The sequence below is a fragment of the Gekko japonicus genome, unplaced genomic scaffold (assembly GCF_001447785.1).
Source record: "Gekko japonicus isolate JY-2015 unplaced genomic scaffold, Gekko_japonicus_V1.1 scaffold1564, whole genome shotgun sequence".
In the NCBI taxonomy this organism is placed as follows: Eukaryota; Metazoa; Chordata; class Lepidosauria; order Squamata; family Gekkonidae; genus Gekko; species Gekko japonicus.
The window spans coordinates 20,566-44,549 of record NW_015176020.1 but is presented as its reverse complement, the minus strand read 5'-3'; the positions used below and the strand labels follow the sequence as shown (position 1 = coordinate 44,549).

Below are 23,984 nucleotides of genomic sequence, written 5' to 3'. Positions count from 1 at the left end.
CATTCTTTCTGCATGACCTTTCTCCCTTACTAAGACATTGCCGCAGGGTTACTGAAAGAATTCAGACAAATTCTTTATCCACATTTGATTGCAGACTGAAGCTACATCACCTGTCAGAACAGTCACCTCAACATTCTTCTACCAATAAAGTAACAGTGACTGAGCCCAATGCTAACATACTTTGATAGGGATCAGTTTACACGGAACAGCCTTTCAGCCAAAAGAGCGTATTAGAGAGACAAAACTTTAGAGAGACCACAATTCTGTTTCCATTTAAACAGTGCATTAGCATTATTATAAGGCAACTTCCACCTTTGATTTCACCAGCTCAAGTAATGTAATCTTTTCAAAAGTTCCCGCAACTGAAGCTGTTAAATCCATAAGCAGAAACCCTGGTATATCAAAAAGAGAAATGAAGCACGTTTGCCTTGAGGGGAAAAAGCTTAGACTGGGGAAGGCACCTATTAAAGACAGCAGGCCACCTAAAAGCTTTCTAAAGATCAGAAATTCCAGCTGAAACAACTCTGTGTTGACCCACCAAATGTATATATTTTATTTGTATCCAACCTTTACCTGAGGAACTCAGATAAGATTCCCAGCCATCTAGAATCTTATAATTACTTCAGACAATACTGTTGTGGCCTTAGATAACTCAAGTATCCATCAAGCCTTATATATTTGTTTGCTGCATATTATAAAAACTGCTGTATTTGTTTGCAGTACTTGTTTGCTGTATTTGTTTGCTGTTTGCCAATACAACTTACAGAAATTAAAATTACAGATGGTACTTGGGAAAGCAATCAAAGCAGCTTTTAACCATTTTGCCAGTTTGTGCAGAACTCTAATGGACTTCTTGCTGGCATCCTAGGATCTGAACTACAAGAGGATGACAGATGTACTTCAAATTCCACAGAACTGAGGAGGATCATCTTTACCATTGTGAGACTACATCACTGAACTGGTCTGTTGGGATGGGGAAGATACCTAGCACTTAGGCAAATTGTTTTCTATTTTCCATGTACTACAGCAATGGTCAGTATATCTCGTAGGCATATTTGCAAAGGTGTTATTTGCTTCTCTCTTCTACAAATGGAATGCAGGGAAAATCTCAAAAGTAAAGCATAGATAGATACATAGATTTGCCAAATTCTGATCCCATATAATATCTAAAAGGAAATGCAACAATTTCTTCATCTTTTTCCGCAGACAGCTATTCTCAGCAAAAACACCAGGCTATTAGTTAGAAATCACAGACTCAGCACTTTTGTAGGGCTGTTGTCCTCCTGCTGTTCTAGCACTTCCGAAAGACTTAAGGTCTTGTACAGCTGATTTAGTCAATAGTCTGAGCATTACTTTTTACTTCTTCCTGAACATAATGATTGAGTGGGTGCTGCAAGAAGATCTTAAACACTTCTCTTGGAAATAAGCAGATCAGTACCAACAATGAATATAAACAAAAAAGAGTGCAACAGAATAAGCTGGGAAGAAAGCCATAGCCTGGCTTCCCATGTCAATAATGTAAGCTTCAGATGTTAGATGTTCCTGATCTGACAGTTGTCATGTGCTTGTCATGAGGTGCAGTACCAGACTCATCCAGTTTGAACATGTCTGGGCAAAGCCTAAGTCACCATGACTAAGCACAGTGCTGATTGGCTGTGCTATGTATAAATGTACAGAGTGCTTATGCTCAGTGTTTTCCCCTGTATTTATGAATGCTGGCGAAGCATGCTGTCCGAGAGCTGTATATATCTGTAAATAAACTTCCTGTAAATAGTTACCACTGGACTGTGTTATGTGGTGTGCTATTGGGAGTGGCTGGTGAATGGAACTCTGCTAGAGTGTGCTGCAGCTTCTTAAGTGTCCGGTTCAACTGGGAACGCGTTGCGCGACATCCCATGCATCTGGCTTAGCATGGAAAAAATATTCCTTCACCGATTTCTATAACTAAGAAAACAGCTAAAGAAGTTTCAAACATTCAACTTCCCTGCTAAGCAGCCCCAGTTTGTCACAAAGGTCAAAATACTTAAGAGGCGGGGGGGGAGAGACTAATCTCAGAACTTTTTTTTTTTTAAGTCAGGGTGCAAATCTCTAAAGGTAGAATATATCTTACATTGCAAGAACATGTGGACTAAGATCTACCCAATATGGACAGGCATGGCACTTAACAGATCATCCACTATGGTGCTATCAAAACATTTTCACTAATAGAACAGAGTATCTGAACATTTGACAAATTTAGAGTCTGGTGGCACCTTTAAGAACACTGAACTCTAATTGTTCTACTGCTTCAGACCAACACGGCTGACCAGCTGGATCTATGAACATTTGACAGTTTGATTCGTCTGTTCTAGTGTACAAATTCAGGTACACCAAAAAGGGTTGTAAGTATAGACTGGTTAATGAATGGGATTTTTAAAACCATATTATTTTAAAATGCAAGCTAATTATAGGAAGCAAAAGTAACTAGGCCTTTATCAGAAAACAGCTGACCTCCATATAAGCACATGTGGCACCTTAAATCAAGAGCCTCTCTGCGATTTTTAAAAAATATTTTACTAGTACACATGCAGAAAAAAATTCTTCTCATTGTAAGAATACAATTCTGCACTAATAATATTTGCATGCAGGCAATCACAGAGCTTTCTTTAGGTGCATTCATTTTTCAAAAGACAAAAGCCCACTGTGAACCAGAGCATGTTGAATGCAACACAGACTACGAGAAACTAAGAATAGACTTTTTTTCTAATCAAAATCACCTGAGGAAGCATTTGTGTTGTTCAGCTGCAAGTGACAGAGTATTACACCATAAAACCACCATCACTTGCTACTGCTGATAAGCTTTTATTTTATAAGGAGGAAAAAAACAGATTCTTCATTTCAAAAGAAAAATTGCCATCATAAAGCTTGGTGACTTACTGGGAGTTCACTGAATTTTCATTGTGCCTCTTTTGGGAAGACTGAAGAAGCTTAACTAGAGCATAGGAAAATCTGCATTGTTCTATGAACAGCTTCTAGAAATTGCCCTGAACAAGCTGGAAAAGCAGAGACTACAAAAATGGTGAACCTGATTTCTGTGTCAGCATCTGCTGTTTTCTGATCATTATCTGCTGAAGGTGAAGGTTAAGATGCCTGCCTCCATGAGAGGGTGAGGGACTGGTTAGGATGGATCCAACTGGTTTCTGATCGGCCCCACAGAGCCTGGAAGGTGACTCTGCAGAAGACCTTGTTGTCAGCATGGAATGCTGGTTTGCAGAGTGTTATTGACAGTGTTGCTATATAGTGCTCTGGTTTAGCAAGGAATTGGGAACTATGAAGAGACTGCTAGAGCACTGTTGGTAGAAAACTCATGCTGAATCAGAAAGAAATCTTTACAGAGCCCATTTAAACACATAGGAGGTGGCAGTGATAGCTGCAATGGCTTTCTTTTCCACTGCCACCACATTAGCAGGATTTAGGGTTGCCAGGTCTCTTCTGGCAACCAGTGGGGGATGGGAGGGATAGCATCCCCAGATCCAGGTTAGGAAACTCCAGGAGATTGGGGAATAGATCCTGGGTAGTACAGGGACTTCTGTGGGGTACAATCCCATAGAGTCCATCCTCCAAAGCAGCCATTTTCTCCAAGGGAACGGACCTTTGTAGTCTGGAAAGGAGCTGTAATTCTAGGGGATCGCCAGATCCCACCTGGAGGCTGGCATCTCTAACAAAATCTCATCCAATAAAATTATCATCCGGACCGAACACTCTGGATTCCAATCCGAATAGTACCTTATGTCAAGTTCATAACCGGGTACTCGTTATGTTGGACTATGTTGGATTTTTTTTTACAATATTGTATAATTGAGAATGCTGAAAAAACTTTTTGCAATTTTATAAAGTCTTTAAAAGTTATATAAATCTTAATAGTGTTCATATCACAGGGTTTGCTTGTGTTTTTTTTTCCTGTTGGATACCTGTGATTCCTCTTTTTTTGTGCAAGTTTCCCTCCCCAGCAGCGACGGCAGCAAGGCCAGCCCGCCAAGCTTTCTCCTGCCCCTCCTCAGAGTGTTCCCTGCGCATGCGCAGGGAACATTCCTTTACTTTTGGAGGGATTTAAGTATCCCCCCTATAGTTTTTTTTTCAGTTATTAGATTTTCCTGCACATCTGGGCCCCAAATGTGCAGGAAAATCTCCCTGCCCACCCCCCAGGTGCCCCTGATGTGTGGATTTAGATATCCGCACGTGAGGGGCGCCTTGGCTATTAGATATATAGATGCTGGGTGTATATTGTCAGAGTTCTATGGATAGTTTCAGTTGGTCTACCTGAGTGCTAGGGCTTGTGAAAGCAATTCTTGCAAACTGGAACCTTGCCCATCCTGGCTATTAAAATCATGCTTCAAAAAAGTGATACCTCTCTTGGGAAAGATTATCAATATGACCTTATAAGAAGAGTTTTCTTTGGAGCTGAAAGAGCCTTTGAAAAAAACTTTTCTTAAGAAAGCATCTTTGGATGAGAAAGATGTGGGCAATTATCGACCTATATTCAATCCCCCTTTCTGCACAAGGTGACTGATTAAGACAGAGCAACTTTGGGTAATTACTGGATGAAACATCTTCCCTTCAACTTCCAACCTGGTTTCAGGCTGAGTTTTGGGACTTAAACAGCACCATTGGCCTTGATGGATTACATCAAGCTTCAAGTGTATAAGAGCAATCAATCACTGCTGATATTGCTATACTTACCAGCAATATATGATACAATCAAAGATATTTGGGTGGATCAACTGCAATGAATGTGTGGGATAAAAGGGACAGCCCATGACTGGTTAAAGTAATTTTTTGCTGGCAGGAAGCAAACACTTATCACAGGAGAGGCAGAATCAGCTAGTTGGGACCTGATCTATAGGATGCCCCAATAATGCATTTTATTCACAGAGCTCTTTAATTTATATGTAAAACCCTTAGCCAAGATCAGCAAGAGCTTCAGAATGGGTTGTCATCAATATGTTGATTATATCCAAGTTTACATATCACTACCTAAACCACCATGAGCAGTAGTGAAGGTTCTGCACCAGTTTCAAAGCTCTGGTTAAGTGGCTGTGGGTAAAAAAAAATATTGAAGCTTAATCCAGACAAGACAAATATGATGTTGGACAGCAAAGTGTTTAGCTGGTGTTCATCTACCAGCCTTGGAAGGCATTAAACATTCAACAGCAGATCAAGTTAAGAGCCTGGGGATGCAGCCTTGTTGATGCCATTGCTAGGAGCACCTTCTTTCAATTACATCTGGCTCATAAACTAGTCCCTTATTTAGACTCCTCTGACCTAGACACTGATCCATGCAATAGTATCCTCCATATTGCAAAATGAGAGGAAAGGTAAAGGCTGAGGAGAGATTTTTTTGGAGGGGAGGATCCTATAGTGTCACATCAACATTGTGCCAATTGTAATATGTTGTATGTGAAGGTAACTTTTAAGACTCTCAAAGGTTCTGTTGATACAAAATGCAGCAGCACAACTCCTGAGGTCAGTCACTTGGATCTTACAACACAGCACTGGTTGACTATTTGCTACTGGACAGAATTGAAAGAGTTGGTCACCCTTAAAGCCCTTCATAGCCTGGGGCACTCATATCTCTCAAAACACATCTAATGGTATACTCTGGCAACTCAGACAGCCTTCTCGTGATGTTACCCTCCTCTAGGAGTGTCCATTTGGCAACAGGTCATGAGAATTCTCTGTGGTTGGCCTGCTCTCTAGAATGGTAGACTGGAGTACAGATGAGGGCAACCAAGGTGACTAAGAGGCTGGAGCATGTTTCCTATTAGGAAAGGCTAAAGAGTCATGGATCACTGCCTTGTCATAGCGAGGGTACTATGGGGGAACATGACTGAGGTTTATAAAATGATACACAGGGTATGACACAATGGACAGTGAGACCTTGTTCTCCCTCTACCAAAATACTAGAACTAGAAGGCATCTAATGAAGCTAATGGGCAGTAGATTCAGGATGGACAGAAGGAAATACTCAACAAGTGATTAAAATGTGGCATTTGCTCCCAGAGGATATAGTGATGACCACACACATAGATGACTTTAAAAGGGGATTAGATTAATAGAGGGTAGGTCTATCAGTAGCTACTAGCCTCTGAGGCCTATTGTTGGCCCTCCAGGGTAACTGATTGGCCCTGGGAGAGACACAATGCTGGACCACTGGTCTGATCCAAAAAGGCTCTTCTTTATGTTTAATAGCCACAATATGCATATCCCTATCCTCAGTCTGATTTGTTTGACAGGTTATACTGGACTTGACGGACTACTGATCTGACAGGAAAGCATATTAAAATTATGAAAGTAATTACAGTGAGAATTGGTAGTACCATAACACTGTAAGTAGAATTTAGGCAGTGACAGGAAAACAAGAACAAAACAAGCTAAGTATAAACTGACTGAGCCAGTGATATAATTCTGTGAGCAAGTCAGTCAATCAATGCCACTTTAGGAAATATTGTACATTATATTTTAAACCATATTAACAACTTACAATAAACTGACATTATCAGAGACCTCTGGGTTGCACATGTTCTTCCCTGGTACCTCCCCACATTTCTTGGTTACTGGCAAGCCATAGTTAGTCTTTTTGTTCAAATCAGCAAACTGCATTTTGCAGCTAGCCAGGAAATGAGGGACAGCATGCAAGAGGAGGAGGGAGAGCCCAACACTGAGGCATGTTATGTGCTGCATAGCCAATTAATGAACCATCGTTTTTAGTTTTACCTGTTACAATTAATGAGGTGGAATGTTGAGAAAGAAATGACTTCCCCAGAAAATTAACAGCACAAAACTCATACATGGAAAGATGGAGCAAACCAGGTAAAGTTTTTTTTTTTGGGGGGGGGGCTAGAAACGTTTTCCCACTCCAGAGGAAAGAAAGGCCATTCGGGACCAACCTACACTACAAACAGCTGATTGTCAGTATCCTTTCCTGGGTCCCTCTGTTACATATTTAATGCATATCAGGTGGAACTTAACTGAGGACATCAACAGCTTCCATACCAGCACTTAATATTTCTGGAGGTTGCCAGAGATGGCTTGAAAACTGCCCTGTTAAAAGGAAGCTTACACAAGAAGTGACACTATAATTGCTATGGATGGGATATCTAAGCAAGTTAAGGAAGGCAGATTTTGATGACATACTGCATAATTTTTAACAAAGCCATAAAGAAAAAGAGTAGTTCCTTGTTTACATCTTCAAAATATAAAAGTACGAATAGCAATGCGTTTGAAGTTACCATATATTCTGATTTTTTTAAAAAAAAAGCTTGGGCATAATAGAGCAGTCTATAGAGTAACAACAAAGCAAGGCTATTATGTCCACTGCAACTGAGAAAGACTGAAAATGGAACCAGATGGCCTACCGAGTCCTTACCCCTGCCTAAGATTCTGTTATTTTAAAAGAATATCAAAACTATATATAATGCCATACTTGTCGTTACAAATTGAACCCAGTATGGCAACAACAGAAACATACATGTCTTACACAGACATTAAGTGGTCTACCTATTGACAACACCAACAAATATTCTGTATTAAAATTAAAGTATCTCTGAAGATACATGTATTCTACAGCTAATAACACTATAGCTCGGGGTTTGCAAACTTGAATTTAATTTCAGCTGCACTACCAAAATCTCCCTCTTCAGACTGCTAGTCTCTTGAGCAGCCTGAAGTCCCCTCACCCTTCCTCTTTTCCTCTTACTGACAACCAGTTGCTCTTAACAAGTCATGCCTTCTGGAGCTTCAGATTATTTGGGGAGTTCTTTTCTTCTGTTGGGTGATTTACAAAGTCATTTTATTCTGCTTACCTGGAGTCTCAAAGTATGTAGAGACCCCTGCATTGTCTGCAGGTGGCCTGGGTTCGTGCCTTTTATCTGTACTGACTTGCAGGCTCTGAGTATCAGGTGCAAGGCAGGGTCATTCAGTCCAAGGTCAGGGCTCCAAAAGTCAAGCAAAGCAGAGTCCTTCAGTCCAAGGTCAGAGTCCAAAAGTCAGGCAAGGCAGAATCAGTAGCTTAGCATCTATCGTATGTTTTGCATCCACACCTAAAAGCCTCTCTTGGCTTGTTTTATACCCCATGTCTAAGGGTCATGCTTGCAACCTGTTGTTCAGAAGCAACTCATCTTCATTATCAGCAAGCAGCTGGCATTGGGCCAGGAAGTGAGCACTGCTGTTTTGTCTTTAGCTCTGTTCTCAGCCTCCATCTGCAGCACTCTAAAGGTGTAGGTGATACTGGTGGGCTGGGAATAGCTAACCGAGGTTCACCTGCTGAATTAGGGCTGGAGGGTGTTGGCAGCTCTGCACCAGCTGTTGGCTGTGAATCCTGACAAGCCTGAAGCTCATTTTCCTGTCAAGCAGCTTCTGTTAACTCAGGACTGGCTGATGACACCCAGCTCTATCTGATGTTGGACGGCCGCTCGGACTCCAGACCCGATGACCTTTCTCAGGCGTTACAAGCCGTGGCTGGTTGGCTCAGGCTGAGTCGGTTGAAATTAAACCCGGCAAAGACGGAGGTCCTGGGCCTATGTCGGACCGGCCGGGATTTGGGGCTCCTTCTCCCAACCTTCGGCGGGGTGCCTTTGGTGCCTGTGCGGGAGGTTAGGAGTTTAGGAGTGCTCCTGGATTCTTCATTGACAATGGAGCCTTGGGGGTGGAGCCTTGAGACAGTGAGGCTTGGGGTGGCAAGCAGCCTCAGCAGGGTATGATGCCATAGACTCAACCCTCCAAAACAGCCATTTTATCCCGGGACACTGATCTGTGTCGCCTGGACAACAGTTGTAACTCTGGGTGATCTCCAGTCCTCACCTGGAGGCTGGCAATGGTGGTTCTTGTGGAGGAAATGGCTGGAGGGTGGAGTCTATGACATTACACCAGTCCAAAGTTTCTCCCCTCCTCAAATCCCACCCTCTCCAGGCTCCACCCCTCAAATGTCCAGGAATTTCCCAACCTGGAGTTGGCAACCCTATTTCCTTCCCAACCAACAGCCAACCTACCTTTATCTGCCTCTCTGTCTTCTGCTTTCCATCTCCACCCCCCAGCCTCTACCTAGGAAAATCACACAGTGGGGACCACAGAAGCTTTCATTATTCCCTCCTCCTTTTTATCTGCACAACAACCCTGTGAGGTTGGTTAGGCTGAAATATGTGACTGGTCCAAAATCACGCAGTCAGATTCCATTGCAAGATGGGGCTCAGAACCTGGGTCTTGCAGACCCTACTTTGAAGCTCTAACTGCTGCACATCACTGGCTTTCATAGGGTGGCTGCTGATGAACAGTAGCAAGCAGCCGAGGCTAGGTGAATCATGCAAATCAGGGGGGACCTGGCAACCCTAGACTACTGCCAGGCCTAGAGTTGCCAACCTCCAAATGGGACCTGGAGACCCCCCAGAATTACAACTGGACTCTAGACAGCAGAGGTCTGTCTCCCTGCAAAAATTGGCTGCTTTGGAGGGTGGACTCTGTGGTATTATACCCAACTGAGACCTCTCCCTTCCCAAACCCAGCCCTCCTTAGAGTCTACCACAAAATCTCTAGAAATCCCCCAGCCTGGCACTGGCAACTCTTGTGAGGCCTGGCCCCAAGGCTCCCTTCCTCCCTCCCTGAAAGGCCAAAAGTGGCCTGGAAAGGGCCCTTCCCCCACCCTTTTACTGACCGAGCAGTTAGAAGGCCCCCGTGAACATTCTAATCTCTCACAGCTGATGCCTGAAGCAGATCCCTGCAGAGGCCATTTCAAAAGGTTTTGGGGGGAATTCAGCCATCCCTGAAGGGGTTTTTTTAGTTTTTGGATTTTTCTACAAACTCAGGAAGTCTACTGACTATGTAGGAAAAGCTGTTGGGGGAGAGTGAGCCCCCTGTTGGTGGAAATAAGTATCCGCACAGAAAAAACACCTCTGGAAAATAGAATAAGGATAGTACAATCATGTAAATACAAAGTATAAATTCAATAAGGACCAGAAGCAAGTTGTTTCAAGATAAAACTACCAGGCACAGAGTAAAAAGTACAAATGAGGCCTCTAAAAGTGCAATCACATGCCAAGTGGTTCTCCGATATAAACGTCTGGTCCAGGAATCACCTTCCTATGGTTGTAGAGCCAAATTGTCCTCAAGCAAAGAGCAGAGTGTGACAGAGTGTTGGACTAGATGGGCCATTGGCCTGATCCAACATTGGCTTATGTTCTTATGCAGGATAAATAGGCAGTTAAGTTGTCTATCTGTATGATTTGTAAAGTGGCCCTCAGGAAACAAAAGAAGGAAGTGATAGATGGTGTGTGTTATGTTTTCATCTCAAAAGCTGTCCATGAAAGGTACTATGTATAAGCTAGTATTCATCAGATCCTCCAAGAAAAAGGAAAGAAAGGTCCCTTTGACTTACCCTAAAAAGCTGTGCTGGAAATCATGGGGCATGGGTGACAAAGAAAGGTGGGTCCAACACTACATTGTGCTATATTCCAGGGGAAAGTCCACTTATGAAAGAAGTGTATGAATTTTTACAAACAAGTCAAAGAACAAAAGGTTTGCTAAAATTATATATCCCACATAACCTTGCTGTATTCTGTCATATTAAGCACACTGCAAATGAAGGACAGAGAAAAGGGCAGTTTCTGTAGAGCAAAAATAGCAGCAATAAAAACACATACCAGAAGGTCACATATTAGATATTGATCTAGTAACTAGAGATATCAGGTTCAGTTTGCTGCTTAATCCATACTTGCCACTTAATACTTCTCTGTCCTTTACACTGTATAATTCTGATGTACTACTACAAAAACCTTTTAGAAATCTAGGACTGACATATGCATTTTAAGTCCAGAAATGCTTAATATCTACATCCTTTCCATAGGTGTTTTGTTTCCAAGATTTTTTTTAAAATGATCAAAACTGTTAGACATATGACACTTTTTAAAAACATATCCTTCATTAGCAGCCATTTCCCCACCATCATCCATGGTTTTTAAGTTTCCAGACTTGGAGATAAATAACATGAGCCCTGTATATTTGCAACAATTTCTCTGTTGCACTGACATCCTATTTTTACATAGTAACTTCAAATTGTCATTACTGTCAAAATTATTACATTTTTTGGAATCAAGTTGGAAGGGTTCTAAAGGTCTTCTAAGTCCAACCTAAGACACAATAAACTACATCAAAATAATACACAACATCACAATTTGTCTTTCCTCGAAACCTTTCGAGGAAAAACTACTCCAATATCCCGTTAACAAATTAAACTGCTAATCTTCAAAAAACTTGTCTTGCTTAACCCTTCTTGAAATTTAAATTATTACCCCAACTATGAGTTAAGTCAGCAAAAATAACCTTCACTAGATAAATTCTCTTCTGGAAATCCATTCATCTTGTTTCACACACACCCATGTATAAACAAATTGCTCATGGACACACAAATGCAAATAAATTTCAGGAACAAACTACACGTGCCACATATATTGAAACGTACCTTTTCACATCTATAATGGAACACACATGCATTTCTTGTTTATTTAGTACATTTGAGTATCAGTGCATTTAACCCCAAAACAAAGTGTGAAGGAAGGAGGTAATTCCTGCCTTTTCCCAATATTGCTATATTCTGTTACTTTAAGCATTTTTCTCTTTGTGTGGACTGGTTGGGAGGAAAAGCATGGAAGGCATCAGAGAACAGCAAGTTAAGGTGGAAGAAAAGGGAAGTTTAGCTTCCTTTAGCCATGAACTCAATTTTTGTTTTTTTAAAAATCACCCTCATTTCATTTTAGACACAATGTGTGTAGATATGTATAAATATACACGTAGGGCCAGCCCAAGGATATCTGGTGCCCCAGGCAAATTACTTCACTGTCTCCCACTGCTTACCAACCTACACCCACATCACATTCCCCATAGAAGAAGACATAGAACGATCAGGCTCCCTATGGGCAGCAGCTTGCCACTGCAGACCCCAAACACCATGGGTGGGGAGGTGGAGCAGCAACAGGACTACTTCTGGCACCCCTCCACCTCTGCTTCCCTAGGCAATAGCCTAGCTGCACTTAAGGGCCATGCCAGCCCTGTACACATGGATCCTCCTGTCACACCTACTTTAGTCATCTTATTGCAGTGTTCTAGGTTTTTTGTTTGTTTATTCACTAGCATTCTTAATAGACTGTTTCTACAGAGCTTCTATAATTACTTCTTGAAGCTTCTAGTTCTTCATCAGTTGCTTCAACAACTTTAACGTAGCTCCAGATTTTTAATAGCCTCATAATAAAAAATAGCTAAAGGTTCACCAGCACAATGGAGAAAAGAAGGATGGAGAGAATTCCAGTCCCTAATCACATCCATCTACTTCTCTTTCTGTAGTTTGTACCCGTCCATCAAGCACTAAGGCTACTGCCTTATGCAGAGCAAAAAACATACCAGGCTATACCAAAGGCCATTCGCTTTGTCCCTTTGAATTAAACAAGCCATTAGCAAGAAAGCCAACTTTTATCTGCATTTTCCCACCAGGTATTCAAATAACTTTGATATAGATACATATAGGTAGAATTTGTTTTTGCCATCTCTAAAGTGAACTCCTCCAAATCATACAGAATTCTACATCTGCAAAGATATCTGCCCTTCTCATATAGTGCCCATCATTTTACATGTTCACAATTTTTGCACAGCTTCCTCATTAACATGTATTCTTGAAAAATGTGAGTTCTGTTGCAAAAAAAAGTAAGTTGCTATATTATGCAATGATACGAAAGCCAGAAAGAGCTTGGTTCTCTGTTGTGTTATTTATCTACACAACCAAGGAAACTGATAACTCATGTAAGTTATGATGTGTCACTTCAGGAGTGAAGATTAATGTCATATCAGAACTAAGCTTTCAGATGTTTCCATGTACATATTTCCTAGAATATTTTCTACTTTATTTTGCTGTAAAAGGTATGCTTTTCTGTAGAATATTAAATCTCTTTTTAACTCCATCTGCCTTTCCTACTCTTGTCATCTTCACAGAAAATGACTTGACAGTTTATGATACAAAGTATGACTACTCCTAAATGGGTTATTTGGAATGCAAGGTACACTAACAGTGTGGTATATTTGGAAATCACTCACACTTCTTTCTCACGAAACAGCATTTCTCCAGACACAACTCCACCAAGTCTCTAATCAGTGTAGGTTCAATGACTAGAAGAGCTGCTGAATTGAAAAGTAGGCAAATGATCTCAAAGATACCAACTGTGAGGGAAACAAGTCTATGAAAATGTTCTTCATATTTAATGGCCTACGAAGCAAAAAACAACAGCAGCAGCAAAACACAAATATAATGGTCATCTTTGCCTCCACACTGTTCATTTCTTTATTGTGTATGTTTCCAAGGAGCTTCTGGCCAGTCCTAAACACACTGTCTTCAGTTTCCATTCTCAGAAGTTGGGGCACAAATGTAGACAATAATGTCCCTTGCCTACCACATATATCCTTGGGACCCAAGTCAAGGAAAAAAGAACTATAAACTACCAGAGCTTCCCCTCCTCTGATAACACCTGTAGCATCAGGATAGGGGCAACTAGCATTTGGAGTACAGATCTACAGTATCTGTCAAGAGGACTGATGGTGTGCTGAGAAAAATACTCCAGGCATTGAAAGGGCAACTGATGGAAGAGGACTGTACACGTAAAAACAATGAAGATTGTCACACACACACAAATGTTCCAAATACTGTCATCTCTTCACTCACAGTAGAAAAGAGCAAGAGTCCAGTAGCACCTTAAAGACTAACAAAATATGTGGCAGTGTATGAGTTTTCGTGAGTCACTGTTCACTTCTTCAGATACAGCTAGAACGGGGGACCATCTGTCCTGTTTACTGGAAAGTAGAGTGATTTCAGATGCCGAATGCCCATCTTGCTCTCTCTTCATTCACATTATGCTAAAAATGCTGGGAAAATTACCAGACACTGCACAGTTCCACTATATCAACTATACAGTATACGAAGCTTTGACAGGAAATATTTTTAGAAAGCTGTTGCCAATAATGCATCCTTCACCACCTAGTTCTGAAAGCTATTTTAATATTCGCTCAAGGAATTTATAACTAGCCTCTCCCCAAAGGGGACTTAAGGCAGGTTATAATGCTATTTTTAAATATAGTATCTGATAAACAATAAGATCTTAAAAGTAATAAAACACAGCTCTAACGTAACTGTCTAACATAGCCACATGCACAGCTACAAGACTTTTAAATACTGTTCTAAATAGTTTCACCTCATAAGCAGTAAAATGTGTATTAACTATGAACTTCCAAATATTGTTTTGTGTTAACAATATTCTAAATTTACTTCAGTGACTTTACCCCATCCTTTTAAATGTCTGAAAACATATATTTGACATTTGTTACATGTTACAGTTATATTTACGTCATACTGAAGAGAGATTTAGGAACCTATCAAGCACTTGCATTGCTAAGTATTCTGACTTTTGGCATGCTCACAATACTGAAATAAATGTTACCACCACAGTGGTTATATTTTCAGCATAGTAGTCAGTGCACAGTATTATAATCATGATTACAGTAAAAGGAATATGGAGTTCTGGTGCATAACAACATTGATAACACTTCCATTGTTTGTTTTGTTCCATACCAGCAATAACAGAATGAGCATAGTGTGTGGTAAGTAGCACAATCAGTTATTTCCTTGAAGCTGCTTTAAATTTGAAGTCTATGTTAGATTCTCTCCTGCAAGCAACTGTGCTCAATGGCTGTGATCATATATCACTGCCTTACATTGACACCTGGTGGAAGAGGTTGGGATTGTAAAATATATTTCCTGTTAGCAACTGTTTGAGAATTACACCCAAGCAAACTTAGAATAGCCCAAACACCAAATAACAAACATCACTCTGTAATGTGATTTCCCCCTTAGGAAACTGTCATTTTGAACACAAGTTATATGTGCAATTAACCGGTCCAGAATGTACAAATTTCTAAGCAATGCCACATGGATTCCCATTCTTTTTTATTGTTTACTTTGAAGAGTTCACATCATCAAATATATTCATCACTGCACTCAAGTAGTAATTACTAGCTTTCCTCCTTGGATTCCAAGACTGATTTAATACACAAAAAGCTTATAAACCTTATAAATAAACTACAATCACACTTGTTTAATTCATACATTGTACTAACATTTGGATATTTCTATATAATTGAGAATGCCCATGCTCCTTCTGAAGGATGAGTATTTGCAATTAAATGCTTTCCTGAATATCAGTTGATTGTTTATTCTTTGAAGTGATTGAAATCAAATCCCTAATGGTAGCCATGCTGAAGTAATTTGCATTAATATAAACTAGAAAGCTTCTTATTCACTGTACGGCTTATGAAACCCTTAGGAAACCAGAAATGACCCTATGGAGACAGTGAAAAACAAAAGTTCTTTCAAAATCTTGATCTTTCCTACATGACTTTTGGGATCAACAGGATTAAATGAGGAATACCCAAGATGCTGGGAAATTTCAATTTCCTTCTATGAATTTCCAGTGATAGGAAATGTACTTGAATATAAAGTCTAACAACAATTAACTCTTAAATAGGAATGTCCTACAGTTTTAATAAATCAAAGGTTTTTTTACCAGTTAGAGCTAGTTTTCACTGTGATGTCAATCATTCTCCCTCTCCCTTTATCACTATTGTAGTAGTCTTCCAAAGTTATGAAAAAGAACCCACCAGTTGTCCAACCAGAAGAGGAATCTCTTCTGTCTGTCAACATGGCTACATTAAACATGTATTTAAAAAATTGCTAAACACCAGACAAAAGCTCTCAGTTGAATTTCAAAGTAAGCAGCATTAATAAAGTAGCTTAACATCTCAAAGCTTCAATCACATGCACAACCACCTTCAATCACATCCACAACCAAAGTTCCTCAACTGTACAGAATTCTGGTGGTAGCAACCACCTTCATTCACATGCACAACCAAAGTTCCTCAACTGTACAGAATGCATGGAGCAGCAATTCAGGTTCCAAAATGTAACCAAATTAATAGCACTAAGCAGTAAAATTACTTTGAAGACACTGGAGCACCTTGGATTTTTTGGGAAGGAAAAGCCAGCCATAAGCTAAACGTTACCTGTTATCCTGTTCATTTTTGTGTTGGAAAAACAATATAACACAATAGATGCACTACTGCTTACAAACCTGCAGAAAACAGAAACTAACTTAAACTTTTGTAAACTAAAGCAAACAGGAATGAAACTCTACAACATGCTGGTAACATAACTAACAATTGCTAGTCAAACCTTTTATTCAAAACTGTACTTTATAAGGATGTACTAAGTGGAAACTCAAGTAGCATCTTTCCAGCTATGGATAAAAAGATAAGCTGTCAATATCAATAAACTAGCTGAACACTTTGGAAAAATACTTCTAATACGTAACCCACAAGAGACCACAGCTCAGAATGCATTCCTGTCAAAACACCCATCAAATGCATAGTGTTCTCCTGAAACAAAAGAAGACTGACTTTTCGATTTTTACTTACTTTGCAAAGCTTCTGATAACGTGGAGACGAAACTGCCATTCTCTGCAAGCGATGCAACAATACCACAACTTTTTGCAGAGATGTTCTCACCACAGCCATCATCTTAAGTTTGCCACACTTCTGAAGACACCTCAAAATATGCATTATAAATGAAGAGCAACTATCATTTCCTCTTGGTCACTGGACAATGATTTGCCAGCTCTCTGAGCATGCTCGCTCCCAGGGCAGCTTTTCCGAGTGACAGACTTAAAGGCAGAGGCAGTTGGCATAGTGTTAAGCATCTCTTCATTTAAAAAGCCAAATACACACAAAAACAAAAGCTTGCCTGCATCCTCGAAGCCTGCATTTGCTCAGCTCAGCAGGTCCACAGAAAGGAAGTTGTTGATCAGACGAATACGCCTGCTATGAAACAGGGAGCGAACTACATACCACCGAAGGCATACTAACTGATGGCTTAGAGCTGCAGAGAAAACGAGAATCCCACTGGAAAGACTGCCCTGAGATAATCACAATAGTACTCCTCCTGGATATGCTTCATACAGAGAGAGGGGGGAAGAGAGAGAGAGAGAGAGAGAGAAGGGATGGCTATTACTCCCTCACTCTGGGAGAAAGATGCTCTCTCGCTCATACTAAAAGCAGCTCTGGCAGAGCTGTGGAGCAAGTGAATAATACAGTGTGCTATAAATCTTATGAGAAGAGCAGAGGGATACCTGCCCTAATTATATCAGCCATACATTAAAGACTAATAAATCACATAGTGGCAGCTCTCAAAAGCTAGATTATCTCCAACAAAAGGAAAACCTGCAGGGGACAAAAACCATCCTGTGAAAACTCTCATAAAGCTAATTTGCCTGGAGAGCTCCCGAAAGAATATTTCAGCATATGAAAACATGACTATTATGACGGTGTTTCCAATTAGAACCCTTCTTTGATAGGTCCATTCAGACAACAGACAACTAGGTATAATTTAAGCACAACAGTATTTTAGTTATTGATTAATCATTCTCTATGTTCCTCAGCAGAATATTCACAGCGCTGAACCTTGGTAAGTTGTATTGCTTGAATAACTCATGCCACAATATGGCAATACTTTTGCTGCCAGCATCATACCAACAATATGTTTCAAATGTGGCAGAGTGTTAACATATGCTATTTTATTCTTCACCAAATAGGTATCCTATGAAATAACAGTAACTTTCCATGCTCTGGTGTCATACTACACAACCAGAACACAGAAACTCACTGAAAAGATTCACAGACCATCTACTCCAAAGACCAAACTAGCTACCCACCCATGCAAAAACACAGAAATAGCTTTTAGAAGACTCAAGCAAGAGACACATCACACATCACAACACACATATATACTGTAAGGGAAAACAAAACTCTCCAATGTCACTAGCCAATTTGATGCCCAACATCAAAACATCACCCATGTATGAGAACATATACCGCTTGGTAATGCTAAAAATAAAACTAAACTGGAAGAAACACCATGTCTCAACAATCCATGTCAAGGACCAGCATGGTGTGGTGGTTAGAGTGCTAGACTAAGTTCCGGGAACCAAAGATTCTATGGAAGCTGACGGGGTGACCTGGGGCCACTCACCCTCAGCCTAATCTACTCACAGAGTTGTTGCTGTAAAGACACAAGTGGGGGGAATGAAAAATGATGTTATAAGCCACTCTGGTTCCTCATTAAGGAGAAATGCATGGCATAAATACCTACATTTGTTTATTTATTTATTTGATTTATAACCCACCCTCCCTACCGAAGCAGGCTCAGGGTGTGGCATGCTTCAATCCCATAGTATTTTGAATACATATTTACAAAGCTTGCAAGCATATGCTTTTCTTGACACAGAACAAAGTCCACATATCTCTGCCATTGTACCCACATCTTCCTTTAACAAACTGTTCAACCATGCAACATCACCCCTTCCTTTCCCAATATAATTTGAGTTCCTTCACTTCCTCTCTCAGCTGATGAACCTGATTTCCCTTAGTTTATGCAGAAGATTCGTGGGGAGTATACCTCTAAAACAGTATTTTCTTTCAGTAAATTGCCATGCTGAGATCATATGCACAACAGTGGGTGGTGCCTAGCTTATGGTGGTCCCATAATTGTATGTGCCATATGTGTGGGTGACAAGGAAACAACAAACGCAAAGATTTGAAGCACATATGAACACAGAGGATTTGGTTGTTTATTCACTATAGAGATTGTTACAATATTTAAAATGCAGGTGAAGTAAAAACATGATTGGCTTCATTTCATCTTTGACTGTGGAAGGAATTTCCAATACAGCATTTTATGGATAAACAAGAAATAAAAAGACAAATTGTAATGCTAAATAGCACCGCATTACAAAATGAAAGAGAGAGCACATGTCAAGCAAATCTCATTTTAATGGATCTCAACAAGTGTCAGTATAGGTTCCATTACCACAGTATGTTCAATTTCTAAAAGGGAAACGGGACATTGCCTACAGGAATTTTTGTGATCGGAGACAGCTGCATTGGTACAAAGAGAAATAAAATCCAATAATATCTTGTGCACACAATGTCTTCCTTGTATTTATTTAGACATGACACATTATCAGGTCAAAATTGAGCAGCCAAAACTCACCAGTTCATTTCTCATTACTGACTTTGCCTCTTATAGGCAATTCATCACACCAGGAAGAGTTTCAGCACAAGTCTTCTTCCTTGTGTGAGAAATACACTGATGCTTCTCATTCACTTCTCAGTGAAAGCCAGTGTGGTATAGTGGACAGAGTTGCAGACTAGGACGCTGGGCAACCTGGGTTTGAATCCTTACTTCTACCATGGAAGTTTGGTGGGTAACCTCAGGCCCATCAAACTCTCATCCTGGCCTACTTCACAGGGTGGTTATTGTTAGAGAATGAAGGAGGGGAGACCAATGTTCTAAATGCCAATTTGTGTCCCAACTGGGTGGGAAGGAAGGAAGGAAGGAAGGAAGGAAGGAAGGAAGGAAGGAAGGAAGGAAGGAAGATGATTCATTAATCTCAGTTATCTTTGGCAGAAAATGGGTCCCAAACTCAAGAATACCCAATATTCACGGAGAGAAAAGACGAAGCAAATGTTTAAACACCCAGCACTCAAAGGAGAGCTATGTACAAGGACTCCTACCATCAGAAGATCAGAAATACTCCAAGACTAACTGGCAGGGTGCAGGAAGCTAAGTCCATCATTTTCCAATATCTGGAATCATATCAGTTGTAGCCTGAAGTATCCTATATATATAACATTCCCTTACATATTGGTCATTTCAAGCTCTCCCACTGGCTGTGCAGTGCGCTCCATCAGCCATTGGCCCATCAACCGCCACTCAAGAGTACTAGCACGCCACTGGCTGGGGGCTGGGTCCGCTTCTCTCCCCCACTCACTACCAGCCTGGACACTCTTCTCTCACAGAATAAAGTGCCAAACGGTTGTCTCTCCTGATGAAGACACTTCTCCTGTTTGGCTCCTGTGGGACTAATTTTTCCCTCAGTGGCTGTTGCTAGGCAACCAAGCTTGGTTCTTTCAGTAAAAAGGCAAAGGCAGGAGGTGCTTTCCAGGCCTTTGTGGGGATCTCATTGGGGCCAGTCCTAACTAGGGTTGCCAGCTCCAGGTTGAGACATTCCTGGATATTCTGTGGTGGAGTCTGCTGAAGCCAGAGTTTGGGGAGGCAGAGGGTGAATAGAATGCCATAGAGCCCACCCTCTAAAGTAGTAATTTTCTCCAGGGGGGGAGAGATCTGTTGTCTGGAGTTCAGTTGTGATACCTGGTGATCTTCAGGCTCCACCTGGAGGTTGGCTAACCTTGGCATAGCATTTAGCACTTCAGAGCAGCGTCTGCCAGACCAGGTTCTTGCTGTGGAAGTTGAGTGGGTGATTTCGGACCAATCACAGACTTTCAGCCTAACCTACCTCACTGATCAAAAGGAGGAGAGGCGAATGTTGCAAGTTGCTTTGGTCTCCACAGCAAAGAAAGACTGTACTTTTCCTCCTGGGGAACTATTGCTGGAGATAACTCAGAATTAAAACCGTTCTCCAGATAGCAGAAATCGGCTCCCCTGGAAAAAATGGCTGCTCTCCAGGGTGGACTCTATGTCATTATACCCTGCTGAGGTCACTTCCCTCCTGCTTGGATCCCCACTGCAAAGAAAGACTGTAGTTTTCCTAGGTAGAGGCTACAGGGAGGGGGGGGAAAGAGATGGAAACCTGAAGTCAGAGGGGAAGATGGTAAATTGATGGTTGGCTGGGAAGGAAATAGGGTTGCCACCTCCGGGTTGGGAAATTCCTGGAGATATGAGGGGTGGAGCCTGGAGAGAGTGGGGTTTGAGTAGGGATGGGACCTCAGACGGGTACAAAGCTGTAGACTCCACCCTTCAAACCTGCCATTTCCTCCTGGGGAACCATTGTTGCCAATCTCCAGGGGAGGGCTGGAAATCACTCAGATTTACAACTGCTCTTTAGGTGTCAGAGATCAGTTCCCCTGGAGAAAATGGTAAGGTCTGTGTCATTATACCCTACTGAGGTCACCACAGCAAATTGACAATGAGTGTCCAAGGCCAGGGCACCTGCCCAGAGCCTCTTTATAGAGCTTGTTGTATTTATTTCCACAATGAGCCTTATTCCTAGTATTAACATAAATGGCCATTATTTCCTTGGTCAATCATAGATGAAGCAGAGAAAGACACGTTTCTGTATGTCATTACAAATGGGGGAGAGATCTAAACTAGGGGTGTGCAATTTTTTCCCCTGGTATTTTTCGGTTCTTGTTTATTGGACTCGCAAAAAATTTCAAGATTCCCAAAAAACCCAGATCCCAATACTAGTAAAGTATTTGGATACGGGATTTTTCGGAAATCCTGAATTTTTTCAGGTCCAATACACCCAAACCAGAAAATATGGGGAGGGGAGCAGCAGCAAAGTGACAAAAAACAGCAGAGAGGCAGCTCAGCTGGAGCTCTTTTGGGCAGTCCCTTTAAACTGGACTGCCCAAAAGTACTCGCATAGGAGCCGATCCTGTAGGGAGAACTCTTCCCACAGTCTTGGCTGGGGCTCTGCTGGGCAGCCCGGTTTAAGCCAGGTGAAAATATAAGGTGAAAATACAACAGACAAGTCAATTTCTATCTCACATCAAACAAAAGCAAAATGATCACATCTCAATAAATGAGTAAACTGATTGTTAGTTCTAAAAATTCTGAGCAAAAAAGTTTTCCAGTGTACCACCTGTGTGTTGATGTTCTTCTCCCTTCACATTTGCAAGCAGAAAGATTTTATGGTTGAGTTTTAGCCTTCAAAATAATGCTTGAATGTTTTATTCTCTGTCTTCATCACTAATACGTTGTAGTCCAGTAAGAACAAGTTAACTTTGTTGATCACAAAGGCGCTTTTTTGCCTTCTTAAAGCCAGCACTGAATTACAAGGCTGATCTAGCCATTATCATTTTATTTAATTTATTTGTACACTGAGACTACATTACACCAGATAATGAAGGAAAATTATTGAAGAGAAAATGTATTAAAATATTCAGGAATGAAGACGGTAACTATGAAGAGTTTGCAGGGCAAAGCATTCCACACTTTTAAGTTTACATTTATGTTTTTCCCTTAATATTTGCAAAAAAGGTAACTGTATTCAACTGCCTGGTCTGATGAACTACTCCCCTCAAACTCTCTATAGACTTCTTACCAGTGCCTTCAAGTAAGCAATCACCCAAAACATCAATAGGAACATGGAATTTCAAGAAGGAAAGGAGGCAAACTAAGTATGTCCAACAACACAAATTCCTCAGCAACAGTGATAAACAAATGAAGCTTTAAAGGTTACTTTGACTGCCATTTATTTCACACATTTTAAAAATACATTTGTCTTGAAATAATTTTAATTGAATAGGCTAAGTAGTTCATTCTTCCCATATCATCAACAAGTGTGAAAACCAGTTTTGAATGAACTACAGCAGCTGTGAGCTTAGGCTTCAAACAGCTTTCTAGGAAGTCTGGAGATTTTAGTAGACAACGAGTAGCTAACGTTATTTGCCTTTGGACACAACAGGGAAGCAGAAAAGGGAAAAAGGCAAGTCTTACTGAATAAATATTAATGAACCAAGCAAAGATGGTACTAAAATGTACAATTACCATCTCATGGTGCAGTCCTAAACCAAGCTACACCCTTCCAAGTCCACAGAAGTCAGTAAGCTCAAAAGGGTATAATTCTGTTTAGGACTGTATTGTCAATCTATTACAGCATAAATTTACCTAGCTCTTGCATGTTTATTTCTGGATATTACAAAATCTAATGCCCCTTATCTTTCTTCCAAATTTTATGTCTAGAAGGCAGACTGGGAGTTAATGATGTCATACAAGACAGAAATGCTTTATTTGATTAGGAATGATACCTTCAGCCACGTGCTTTGCTTTCTTCTGCAAATCACACCTCTTAGGAGTCTTCCTTACCAATAAAAACAGAAAAGGAGAAATTCCCACTCATTCACAACTGACCGCCAAAGTCTACTTATTACTGTCTTAGAGTTTGAGAATAAAAACAACAGGGGGGAGATTTGGTGGTCCAGAGGAATGCTACGTTTCTGAGAAATCCTTAGAGACAAAACTCAAACCAATGCATAAGATGGAAAACACTATGATTCTTCAGTTATAGATCTGGAAGAAATTCTTATGTTACCACACCATTTCCAGAAGGCTACAATAGTTTGGAAAGTAATTGTTGAAAGCCAGAGTAGCTTTTAAGTCTGATTTACTGTACAAGTTGTATCCTTATTGTAAAATGTGTGCTTTCTTGATTTTTTAAAGATGTACACACAACAGTATTAACATTAAATTCTTACCTCTATCAGTTTTTTTAATTCTCTTCTAGAAGCATCATCCTGTGCAGCATTTTCCTGTCGTGATGCATCTGCAAGGACATTAACTGTAGCTTCTGCTTCTTGCATCCACTTGAGAAAATTCTCTAGATCTTTTAGGGAGGCTTGTACTAGTTTCAGTTCAGTGTCTAAGGCATTCTGCCTATTGCCAGCTCTAAGGAAGCAAAACAAAACAAAACAAATTACATCAGATAATGTGCAAAGGAACAAATAATTCATGCAAGGCCAAATAGGTAATATTTATTTTATGCAGCATCTCTCATATATATAGCATAAAGTATATATTAATATAAAGTATATATTCATATATACAAAGTATATATAAAGTATATATTCATATGCAAAATGCTAACACTTATGTAAGCAATTCAATAAATATGAGCATACCATCAACATATGATGAAGGTCTAGGGAGTGAATGTTGACAAAACACAAAGATAAAAAGGGAAACAGTGAGGAGTCAAATATGATAAGAAGAAATCTCTTAATATGAAACAAAAATTGTCATCAGAAAAAGAGAAATATATACAGACTAGGAATAAGGCCCATTGTGGAAA

At 40.4% G+C, this 23,984-nt stretch overlaps 1 protein-coding gene across 1 annotated transcript in view; it reads right to left on the bottom strand.

Moving 5' to 3' along the window:
- The window catches only part of LOC107123341 (utrophin-like), a 329,348-nt gene extending 305,817 nt beyond the window's left edge, over window positions 1–23,531 (bottom strand). The window contains exon 1 of the mRNA XM_015426582.1: window positions 23,392–23,531. Within this exon, the coding sequence (XP_015282068.1) occupies window positions 23,392–23,496 (105 nt within the window). The 5' untranslated portion in view covers window positions 23,497–23,531. The remainder of the gene's footprint in view (window positions 1–23,391) is intronic.
- Between the last annotated feature and the right edge of the window lie 453 nt (window positions 23,532–23,984).